This window comes from Penaeus japonicus, unplaced genomic scaffold (assembly GCF_977035675.1).
Source record: "Penaeus japonicus unplaced genomic scaffold, GWHDUDI00000001_assembly GWHDUDI00000004, whole genome shotgun sequence".
Taxonomy (NCBI): domain Eukaryota; kingdom Metazoa; phylum Arthropoda; class Malacostraca; order Decapoda; family Penaeidae; genus Penaeus; species Penaeus japonicus.
In genome coordinates, this window is record NW_028234406.1 from 8,214,673 (window position 1) to 8,227,172 (window position 12,500).

The 12,500-nt window shown below is 36.8% G+C and overlaps 1 protein-coding gene across 2 annotated transcripts in view; it reads right to left on the bottom strand.

Annotated features, from left to right (window-relative positions):
- Positions 1–142: 142 nt before the first annotated feature.
- The window catches only part of mus301 (mutagen-sensitive 301), a 15,252-nt gene continuing 2,894 nt past the window's right edge, over positions 143–12,500 (bottom strand). For both annotated transcript variants that reach the window (XM_086535990.1, XM_086535991.1), the window contains 19 exons: positions 12,057–12,500; positions 11,726–11,890; positions 11,271–11,443; positions 11,005–11,102; positions 8,340–8,518; positions 7,949–8,070; positions 7,733–7,816; positions 6,265–6,423; positions 6,031–6,145; positions 5,310–5,422; positions 4,947–5,087; positions 3,756–3,953; positions 3,460–3,562; positions 2,921–3,085; positions 2,254–2,411; positions 1,554–1,649; positions 1,014–1,187; positions 538–651; positions 143–330 (listed from right to left, as the gene is read on the bottom strand). The exon at positions 12,057–12,500 is cut by the window's right edge and continues 978 nt beyond it. In XM_086535990.1, the coding sequence (XP_086392116.1) occupies positions 190–330; positions 538–651; positions 1,014–1,187; positions 1,554–1,649; positions 2,254–2,411; positions 2,921–3,085; positions 3,460–3,562; positions 3,756–3,953; positions 4,947–5,087; positions 5,310–5,422; positions 6,031–6,145; positions 6,265–6,423; positions 7,733–7,816; positions 7,949–8,070; positions 8,340–8,518; positions 11,005–11,102; positions 11,271–11,443; positions 11,726–11,890; positions 12,057–12,500 (2,942 nt within the window). In that variant the 3' untranslated portion in view covers positions 143–189. The remainder of the gene's footprint in view (positions 331–537; positions 652–1,013; positions 1,188–1,553; positions 1,650–2,253; positions 2,412–2,920; positions 3,086–3,459; positions 3,563–3,755; positions 3,954–4,946; positions 5,088–5,309; positions 5,423–6,030; positions 6,146–6,264; positions 6,424–7,732; positions 7,817–7,948; positions 8,071–8,339; positions 8,519–11,004; positions 11,103–11,270; positions 11,444–11,725; positions 11,891–12,056) is intronic.

The window sequence follows — 12,500 nt, forward strand, 5'->3', positions numbered from 1 at the left end:
TTATTGTTCTATGGTGATATATATAAAGTAAGCTTTCACCTTTAGGCATACGTACAAAGGTTAATCCTAACTCTTCTATAAAAATATTCTAATAACAATTACTAGCAAATTGTTAGTTATATCATCAAGATTTTTGATAATTTTTTATTGCTTAAAAAATCCTGATTTAAGTATACTCCTAATTGACAATCATACCTTTGCTGAGCTGACAATCTGTGCAGCAGTGCGTAATGGTAAGTGGTCAACACACTGAGTCAGATCTTTTGCATTAGCATTTGCAATGTCTTTTAGCGTGTGATACCCTGCATTGTAGAGTAGACGCGCCCTGCCCTGTAATCCAGAGAGAACAACTATCATAATCATGGCCTGTCTGTTTTTGGATGTCATACATAAAAAAATTTAATCTAATAATCAACATGTATAACTAAGGTATATAAAACCGGATATAACATGGATATAAAAGAAAATGTTTTGTGTAAATAAAACACTTAATATGAATCTTGGCTTATCTACTAAATAAAACAGTATTTCAATTACCTTTTTTACAGAAGGCAGGTCTAGCAGAGGAAGCAGTTCAGCTGTGCAGCAACCTGACAACTGGCGAGTGAAGTTGGCTAAAAGGTCTCTGAATGCCCACAACTCTTCCAATTCCTGGAATAGATAAATAGTTAACTGCAAATTTCCTCCTTCAACTAGAAATGTAACTGATCCATTGTTAATAATGGACTACCTTCAAGTTAATCTCTGAACAGGTTTCCTTTTAATTTACCCTTCCAACAAATTGTCTACTCATTCATATGTGAAATGTCTTAGGGCAGAGAATCTTTTATTTCTTTCTTTCTTATCTTTATAGTTGTATAAATAGACACAAAGAAGAATTTATCATCTTTGTGTATAAAGATCCAGCACATATGAAATCTTCTTGTTAGAATTGGGTTTAAACTTTCAAATTCTGGAATATCCCAAACCACAGCAAAAGGACAAACAACAGTAATATCATCCGTCAAGTTTACCTGGCAAAAATGGAAGACACAGGATGCAAATGCCGATGCTGAGGAAAGCGCTTGCTGTGTGAAGCCCCTGTGTATTCGGAACATCTCACTGGCCTCCCATATACCCATGCCAGACCACAGTTGGAAAAGTAAAAGGGCCAAATAGAAGCGCTTGAGAACCGATTCCTTCACTTTCTGTAAATTCCAAAAATGCTGAGTAACTTGAATAGCTTTATTATTATATATATTCCCCTAATAAACACAAGGCATACTAAATATTTCATTAAGTATATTCTACAGTGACCAAATATAAATATGTAATTTGGAAGAACTTGAGAGACATTATGAATCAGGGAATGCAAAGTCTAATGCAAAAAAAAAAGAAAAACAATAACAATATTACAGTAATATAAATTTCAATTGTTTTCAAATCAAGTTGAGATCAATGAAACATGTGACTTCCATGTCTTTATCAAGTAATAAGAACATTACTGATTGGTCTTTTCACCTCAAATTGGATCTTAAAGAATGATAATTACTGATAGTAATTGTACAACTAACCTTAACATTCTGTCCCATGCTGATCCTGACCATAACTGCCTCTGTGATGCCCAAAACTTTGGCCACCTTTACCTCATCTGTAGCAAGCTTACTATACTGTAAAATAATGGACAGATTTTTTTTAAATAATCCCTTAGAGAAACTTAGGCTCATAACATAAAAGTATTCTTCAAACAGTTTGTGAATAAAACTCATGTTTGTGCATTCAGTTTGAAAACTTGGTCAACATTAAGGGCAGCTTCATGCCGATTTCCCTCTTCAGGGGCGCAAGAAATCATCATAGCACATGGATGATAATGGTAGTGAAGAAGATAATAGCTGATATTTAATATGCATAGAATTCACATGCCTCTCCATTATCTTGGCTACAAAATTTGAAGAATTACATAATTCCAAAATTACACAAACAACAACAATAACAACAAAAATTGGACTGAATTCTTAGCATTCTTAAATATCACCTAGATGACTTAATGAATAATGTAGTGGTCATGCGCATTCCCCAGGTTTAGCTTCAACCTGGATCACAGCACGGTCCACATTGTTCTAGGTACCCGCTTAGACCCTCTGCCATACTAGACATAGAGAGCTCTGTTAGATACCATATCTAGATCATCACACATACACACTCACATAAAGTACATAAACAAAATTCTAAACTACAAATATAAGGACTGCAAAAGGTGTGAACTTTACTGACCGCAGAGTAGTAAACATCGGGTATGATCTTAATGTTCTCAGCTGCATCATAGGGAGTCACTAAGAATAACAGGTGGAGGTGGCTGTTGACAGCAAGGTTTTCACGAGCATGGGAAAGATCCTTGTACAGTTGCCCAGCCAGCTTCAGTTCAACGTTCCCTGCAAAAAATTAATCCCTGAATACTTTCTTGAATACCTTCTATTGTCATAATGATTACTAGGTTTTGACCCACTGTTGACAGGGACATGCACAGTCCACTATGGTTATGTCATATTAGTTACCAAGGAGACAATTACTAGTCTTACCTAACTTCACCTATTTATCCCTTTCCTTGAATCTTTGGGGAAAAAAAGTTATTCCCATTACTATCATTACTATTACTAATGTCATCATTACTAACAACAATATCAGTCCCTTACCCCCCCCCCCCTCTCAAGGAATGGGATAAACAGATAAGGTTGGGAAGGCCAACTAATAGACTCTTTGGTGACTAACTTCTTGAGGACCTATTTGTGTGTCAAAGAAAATTGGTAAAACAAAACCAAAATTGGACAATGCATGGCTCAGCAATCAGTTAAGATAACCATGACCATTTTTTATATCAAGTGCATTCATCCATAATTGACTTTATACTTCTCAAACTACTCAACTTAATAGGTATACTAACCTTTGACAGCTGCTTTGCCTAGTCTGCTAACAGTAAGTATGTCCTTTTCATTGATAGGACGGTTTATAACCTGAGCCATATCATTTTCAAGAGATGGAAGGCTTGTTGTGGAAGAACTGCATATTGTAGAATTTTGGGATGTCTCACTCTGGCTTGCTTTGTTTCCTGAAAAAGAAAAATATAACCATATGTGCATATGATTTTAGTGTAAATTAGCTGCTACACAACTGATAAATGCCTTATGAAAAAATTGTTATTTTAAATTTTGGCATTCATTATATACAGCTTGATGTTAAAGTATCCATACTTGCAATGAACCTAGTAACAAATTTTTGTACATCCTCTATTGTAATATTCATGTACCATAGCACAAACTATTAAAGTTACGCATTAAGTTGGAGGAAATATGAAAATGAAAAAAGGGAAGCCAAAATAGTACCAAAAGGTCATTACAATGATATATAAAAATTGTCACTCCTCTTCCCTACAAAATGTCTCCTGTATCATCAAAGGTAGTGCAAAATGACACCTCTCTGTACCTGAAGTTCTAGTTGCAGATCCTTTAGAGGACTCTGGTTCCGGGACGTCAACTTTGATACGAACAAGACCTTGAGCTCTTAGGTCTTCCACAATTTTAATCACCTAAAGAAATAATTAGGAAAACAAGTTAGTAAGCATAAATTAAACAATAAAATGACACAGTGATCCAAAATCCCCAAACATCATGTATGTCATGTTCCTGATTCTTAATGCTCAAGAAGAAGGGGATTAAAATGCATTACAGCAAGGAAAGAAAAAAATTGTACAAAATAACAAATACATGCCAGGACCTCACCTGAGCCTCCACATCTACATGTAGCCTATTAGCTTGAAGGGCCAGAAGTGAACATCGAACTAGAGCTCTTAACTGTGGAAGAGTTATAGCCACTCCTAGGCCCAAGGAGGTAAACACCAGACCCGTTAGGCCGTGCCACTCTTGGTCTGCCAGTGTGGACGTACATACTTCTATTGGAGACAGTAAAAGCAGTCCAGCCTGTCAAAGTCAAGATTAATTATTTTTTCAATAACAATAACTGTTGAGATTACATTACTTCTTGGTGAAATGCATAAGTCATTCCTTTTCCATATATATAAATCTATAGAAATTCTAGTTAGACAAGATGTTGTAAATGTCGTATCCCTAGGCTTCCATTTATAGAATGCACATCCTGCCACTTTACTATGTGATGTGGGGGGAGGCACCAAAGGTGTTGCTGTATTTGTGTATTTAAGTATGATGCCTGTGATGTGTGGTGGAAATGACATGGAAGCTTTATATGTTAATCTTAAAATCTTAATGTTTGGAATGAACATATTTAGTGTGCAAGCTGAAGTGTGTCGATGTTCCTTTGTGTAAAATTGTTGACTTGTAAGGTGCAAGATTGAGTATGAGTTTGAATGTATTACCAAGTTTATGCTGAGTTACTGTGATGTTTTGGAGTCACATCAGTACATCATGTACAGGCTGATAAAAGACTTGTTATTTCTGAAGTTATGGTTTTATATTTAGTTGTATGGGAGTTGGTTATTCAATTCAATTTCAAGTCATTGTGCAATTTATGAATTACTGAATGTATAATTGTGTTGAGGAATATTGTGGCAATACATTATATATATATATATAGATATATACATAGATGTATATATCTATGTATATAGATGTATATATATATGTATACATATGTATATATATGTATATATATGTGTATATATATATGTGTATATATATATATATATATATATACATATATTATATATATATATATATATATATATATATATATATATATAAATATATATATATATACTTTATCTTTTCTCCATCTTTATGCACATTTAATCACAAATGACAGATAAATGCTATATAAGAATTAATGCAATAACATATCACTTTTTAAAATCTTGAATAATTTTATACATATTGCTAGTAATTTGGATATACTGTTACATATCAGCTTATGATAATGATTCACCAGAAGCTACTTACTTCTTTTGTGTCTTTTGGCTGGAGAATGAGGAAGCTCTCCCCACATGTGTCAAGGCCTGCTCGTCCTGCTCGTCCTACCATCTGTTTGTATCTTGCACGCGTAAGAAAGGCACTCCCAGTGTATGGCGACCGGATAATTACCTAATTGTTAGAGTAAACATTTAGGATTTAAGAAGCTTCTTAAACATCAAACTGTTAATAATTTCTATTGGAATATTTCCCTCACAACACTCTTGCTAATTCTAGACATCATTATTGTGCATAGAGTCAAACATTACTAATTCATACATCAGAATATCTTGATTATCTCACCTAAAAAATCCAGAACGTATATTTCAATTGAGAACACAACAGACCACTCACTCTTCTTGCTGGAAGGTTGACACCAGCAGCCAGAGTGGAAGTGCAGCAGAGGCAACACAGAGTGCCGGCAAGGTAACCCTCTTCCAGGAGTCGTCTCTCTCCCTCCGTCAGTCCTAAAATGTCATAGCTCTTCAGTATCTACTCTCTCATACTTGGTATCATAATGTATTGGATATATTCACATCCATAATTTGTTTATCTATTCGGACGCATGCAACAGATTCAATGAATCTTCACGATCTCAGACATATGGTTGAAGACATGGAGCGAGCTCAACAATGCTATTAGCTGTGATTCAGCTGCAAAGGAGCTCAAGCTCTACTATTCGCCTTTGTGTCATCATATTCTATATTATATGTAAAATAGCTCTTATATGCCTAGAAGAATTTTTACATGTATTACTTCAACCAGTTTCCAACAGGGCTGTTATGGCTCCGACTGGTCTAAACGCCTGGGTATTTCAAGTGCGTAAGCCTAATGTCTCAGGCTATTCCCCTGATCTGGCCATGGCCAACTGCTACAGACCTGATCACCTGGTGCACCAGCCATATGGAAAGCCGTGACAAAATATCTTGTCCCCGGCAGCAGGTACTGCCACCACTTGATGTGATATTTTGTCACCCAGCGTAAACAAGTTAATGCAAACATGCCTACTAATTTACATAAATAGCCTGAGAAGGTAGTATCACTAGGTAAAAAAGAAAAAGAAAATCAAACAAACCTGAGTGATGATATGCAACACCATAAGGGATGGTCCTCCTTAAAACCGGGCACACCACCCCAGATCCCTCCTCAGACAGGGCACGGTAAAGAGCGCGTTTCTCAGTTACCCGCACCTGTAAGTATCCAATGCACCTATAAGGACACACTTTAACTCACTTGGCAAAAATATTATCTCACACAAAATCCAAATGTATAGACATAAAAAAAAAAAAATCAACCTAATATTGCCTACCTTAGTCAACTCCTTGGGCAGAATTCGACAAATGAGCTCTGCCAGAGTCTCACAGTTGCGCTTGGTAGGACAGAAGACAAGGCACGAATGTTCAGGCACGACCTCACCAACTAAGCCACCCACCATATCTATGTCAATTTTCTTCTGCTCTTGCGAGTACTGTTAGCAAATATAAACCAAAATTAATCCAAGCAATGTGGGGGGGGGGGGGGGGGGCTCATATATGTAACCATCTTGAATTATCTGTCAACATGACACTCAACTCATATAACATTATAATGAATGAAGTAATAAAAAAATAATCCAAAAATTGTTTCAATCTCCAATTCAAGGAATGCTGATCTGATTTTATCTTAACCCATTGGATCTAAGAAACTTGAACGTGGCGATAGTGAGAAATTTTGCATCGGAACTACATGGGAAATCTAGCTGAGGATTGGGTGATGGGAGCGGCTATGTTTATCCTTCAATGTCACAATGTAAGAAGTAATATGAAGAACTGACAATGAAAAGGTTGATTTCTTTATATAGCATAGAAAATGTCAAATAAAACACAACTACACTAAAAAAAGGGTTTTCATCATTACAGAAATGAAAGTGTGTGTTGACACTGTAACAAATAATAAACAACAGACTAGCCCATGAGCAAAAGATGATCCCTTGGATTTGTCTTTTGCACATCAAAGAGTCTATCATCTTTTTTCAATATTCAATTACTTTTGAGTGTTACTGTCTTTTAACCCATTAGCAGCCTAATGAGTAAGTTATTTATTTAAAACCACGACCAATGGATTAAATAACACCTAAGAAAACTATGCCTTTGTATATATTTCAAATTCTTTGTTTTCTCTCTTTGGCTTGTAAAATGAACAAGTAGAATTTCTTTTCACTTAATATTGCATTATTGCAGAGGGTTAAGTATTTGAACATCTAAAATGAAGTCTGAACAATGAAAACAGTTTGTTACTTGTGAATACCATAGAAAAGTAAAAGCACAGAAAGATCCACAAGGGCTGCCAACTGCCCAGGATAGTGGCCAAGTCAAATAAGCTAAAAGCTCATTATGGAGTTGCGCAAAGCCACAGGGCAATGATTTGGGTTTCTTTAAACCATCTGGTTGGATCTCAAGCTCAAAAGGAAGATTAACCCAATGACGACGGTGCGTCACACCCGTATGACACAGCCAAACTCCCGATGCCGGGGCGTCATGCCAGTGTGATGATTACAATGCAATATTGCAATCGCCCGGCATAGGGGTTTTTGCGTAGCGCGTGCCCTGTCAGGAAAGGGTTAAAAGAAGAAAAAGAAAAAAAAAGAAAGAAAAAGAAGAAAAAGAAAAACTCTTCTCTAAAACTGAAGGTGATGGATGCTGGCCAACACTTTTCTTTCTACATGGCCTAATTATAATTATGATTATCAATATAATAATAATAATAAAAAAATGAATCTCTTTAAATATCAGACTCACAGGAAAACAACTAAGACGTTTGTTCTTCAACAAATCTTCTTCAACACGGGCAGTGGTGTTTATCTCCCAGATCTGGTTGGTAATCTGTTGAAGAAAAAGGTACATGATTTTATAGATAAGTGAACAAATTATGTCAAATGTGCAGAAATAGTTTTATTTCTGTCAGTTAAAGAACACTGAACAATAACAAACTTGGTTAAAAAATTGAAGAATTACCTTCACATACTCAGCAAGTTCTACAGGCCTGAAGTTTCCTGTGTATAACTGTGCACCTAAAAAGCTTGCTAACTCATTCAAGTTGCCAACTGTAGCACTCATGGCAACTAGCTGTACCTTTCCTGTTGAGAAAAATGAAGAAAATTCAAAAACATATGATCTAAAAAAAATATATAAAAAAAAAAGGAAAAGAACAAGATAGTCTTGCTTCTGCTCATAAAAAACATGGGTGTATATATACTTATTACATTTTTTCTCAAATATCATAATAGCAGCTATGAATATATACCACAAATCTGAAGACAACAGTAACACTGATGATAATGAAAACAGTGATAAAAGTAAAGACAAAAGTGCAAGTGTTTTATAAATACTTTTAATGAGTACCTACTGGCAGCAAAGCGCAACTTGGTTATGACAGATTCCAACATGGCACCACGACCCCCAGGCTCAGCCAGCATGTGGACCTCATCCACTACCACTAGTCCCAACTCCTGCATGCGATCGGTTTCTAACAGTGAGTTCACAAGCCCGGATGCCTTCTCTATGGTGGCTATATACAGTACACTTCTGTTGAGAATTGGATAAAGAATTTTTTTAGAACATCCTTGCAATATTTCCTGGTAGATTGTGTCAGTACTTGTCTTAGCTGGATATTTCCATCCTAGTGATAATGACTGTCTGTCAATTGTAAACATCATACTTTTATTATCACAATAATGGGTCTTCAGCAATTATGCAAAAATAAAATTCACAGCACAACAAAAGATGGTTAAAAATGCTGTTTTACTGTCCCTGAAAACACATTGAAAAACTACACACTAAACACTAAATTAACTTGACAAATATTCTAATCAAATGTTCAAATATTTTTCAGTAATCTTATGACTTCTCTTAACCCATTCGCACCGGATGATGTGCTGACATATTTTGTGTTTTTTGCGTCAGACACCGGCAACAAGATATTTGGTCGAGGCCGGCACTCGGGGTGAGTGAGCGGACAGCCCAGGCTCGCAGATAGTGCGCCCGAGAATCCCAAGGCTTTAGGCCTATACTTTTGAAAACCCCGGCATTGTGACCATTCAGAGCCAGAATCGCCCAGGCGTAAATGGGTTAAATTCAATGGGCCTGCCTACTTTGTGAAAGTATTGTTGACACTGTACACTGCAAATTAATACATGTTATATTGAGGCAGTTGGAAAATGTTTTTAATAGCTGATAAGGCTAGTGTGAAGTTATAAGAATCAGCTATGACTGTTTAATGGAGACCTTAACTAAATTGGCTTTGTGCATCTAGGGTATTTATATGACACATCTGACAGTAAATCAAACAAAAGAACAGGAACATTGCTATACATGCTATACATGGAATGTTTTAGAGGTGCTGAGTGAGGTATTGATATGGCCCACGTCAAGCACCTTTTGGAGGCTGAAGAACTAGGTGTGTGCAAGTGCTGAAGCATAACAAAATTTTACAATTTTTACAATGCAAGAGATGTATTTAATGCATTTCACATGCATCAGCACAGAGCAGTCATGGGTCTACTAACCATGGTAGTAACACAACATTAACTACCTGGCCCAGAGAGATGGGCCCATAGAATGATGGAGGTTTATGGTACCCACTTGATCACCTCCTCTAGTAAGGGCTGTGGACAGTTGCACACACAACCCCGTGTCCTAACAACAGATAGGGGTACAGTTCCTACAATTGCTGAACAAAAGCAGTAGAGAGAACAAACACCACAGATAAATACGATACACACACACACCTAGTGCTAAACGAAGTCTAATAGAGGCCTGAGGAACAGATCTCCTAGGGGTCCACACATTGGATACCACAGAATAACAGACCTAACACCACCTGTAGTGATCTCTATCTGTTCTCTTCCACTGGTGTGATAAGCTGCCCTGGAGATGGCATTCTGGTATCATTCTGTGGGAATGGACCTGCCCCTGTAAAGACCCTTCTGTGTCTGAGAACCCAAAGTGCCTTGGCATGTTTATAATTTATCATTACCATTAACTGCTAACAATATATAGACACTCAAAGCTAAGACAGCACAACCTCCTAGCTGCTCCTTGTGTGGCAGGGACATCATGACATTACAATCAAGGCATGACATACATGCCACCTGATGGAATGACCACTGATTTTATTCCATGCCCCCTGGAGTAAAATGGTTAATTAAGCACAGCACTTATAACCCCTCATTACCCCTACCCACATTTCCAAACTTTCCTTTGTCATTTTACAGCTACTCTTTACAAATGTATAAGTATATTTCCTACATAATTGGTAGGCTGAAAAATAATAAGTGAGGGTGCAAGAATGCCAACATGAGAGACAAATGCAGTCATAAGATAAATGGAAAGGGAAGATGTGAGCTAGCAGTAAGCCTACATCTCTCACCTCTGCCTCATTTTCTGCAATAACCATTTATGAATACAAACACACCCCTACTAAAATACACATCCAAGGAAATAGGAGATATACTTGAAACAGAGCACAGAATTACCCAGCTCAAAGAAATTAATAAGAAGAGCATGTGAAGAAATTGTGATTTCTCTTTTTTTCAAATTGAAAAGTCCCTGTGAGTGCTACAGTTACCACATGAATGGACAGTATAAGGTTATATCAGTAGAAAGGGCTCTTTTTAGTTCACTTACCTAACAGCAAATTCACATATAAAAAGTTGTTTTCAAAAATCAAATATTCTTATTAAAGTATTTACCCAGAACAGCTTGCAAATTAACCCACTGATAGCAGATGACATTTCTGTCAAGGCAGCATCAGTCATATATGTGGATGGGACCATGCCATACAACATAAACCCGCCACATGACTGTATACATATTTTATTAATACCGCGGCCAATGGGTTAAGTGGGTAACAAAATACAAAACTACAAATAACCAGGCATGTTATGCAAGTAATTTCTCCTTTTTTAAGTACAAAATTCCCCAAAGATAAAGTAACGCAAATAATTTCTTTCAATATATTCCTATCCTTTGAACTCCCTTTCATACTGGTATTTTCACATAATAGAACATACTTTTTACGCTTAGCCTTGGGAGGAAAGGATCCACGACTTCCTGCATATTCTTCAATAAGGAACTCCAGCTCTACTCCAAATGGTGCTAGGCCACGTACCTTTGTATTTAAAAAAAGGGGAGAGAATGACAGAAAGAAAAAAATAGTTACATAAATTATAATGTCTATGAACCCCAATACTTGATAAACTACACAAACAAATATCAAACATCACAGTAAACTTCAAGCCACATAAAAGACAAAATAGTAAAGTAAAAAATGACAGACCTTTTCTTGGACAAGAGCCACATAGGGGAGAATCAGAAGGGCGTTTCTTTTCTTGAGGAGCAACTGCCGCAACATCAGCACTTCCGCCACCAGGGTCTTCCCACCACTTGTTGGAAGAGAAAAGATGAGGTTTTCTGAGCCTGAGCCTTTAATTATACACTCCTCCTGCCAATCTGAAATTTGGACAACTATGCTAACAAAATGGATTGCACTAGGTTGTATTTTCTCTGAAGAAAAGGACTGATGTGCCTCTCGGAAATTGATTCTTGAAACTGATAGCAGTGTGGGATGCAATTTTCGTAAATGACACTCATGATGTTCAAGTTTAATGGTCATTGCAATATAGTCTCATATCAGTGTTCTAAACAAAGGGAGCATATAGCTTGAGAGAATTAGACTGTGTGACAGCAAATCTCTCTTCACTATGTAATTAACTGGTCTAACAAAACTCTCACCGTAGAGCTTCGAAATGCCACGATGGGCACTGAGCACATCTAACACCTTGGAGGGGAGTCCAAAGAAAGGGCCCAGTTCAAAGTCATCATTTATGGTCATTTCAACAGCTTCCATTGCTGCAGCAACAACCTCTGCACGGCGTTCTGTGGCAGTCTTGATTGGTTCTGCAGATATATTTAGAAAATAAAATCAGAATATTTATAAAACAAATACCATGGTAAAAAGTATGATTGAATTATATGCATCATGACAACAATAAACAATAAAATAGAGATTAGAAAGAGATTATAATGTGAAAGCAACAAAAATACTCAGTATAAGAAGACCTACCATCTGTCTTATCAACAGCCACTGTGTCTTTAAATCTGTTCTGGAAACGATCCAGAAGTGGCTGAGATCCTTGTGTGCTGATGAAACTAAGCTGTGAATCTGGAGAACCAAATGAACTTCCTGATTTATTGTGTGTACCTTGAGTATTGGAGGCAAAGGATGAAATCTCTTGGGTTGTATTATTCTTGACGTTAGCTGCTTCATGACTAAAATTGGGTTTCACTACAATATTCCCATTAGGCTTGTTAAAATCTTGGGTGTCTTGTGAAGGATTGCTGATCCCATCAAAATAGGCTTCATCTAAACACGACATTTGAGTGTCTGTAAGACCAAAGTCATCATCAAATTGAGAATCTGACTGTTCTCCAAAAATATCTGGTGAACTTCTTCCAGAGGCCTGCTTGGTACTGGCTTTTGTGACACCAAGATTAGTTTGAACACTAC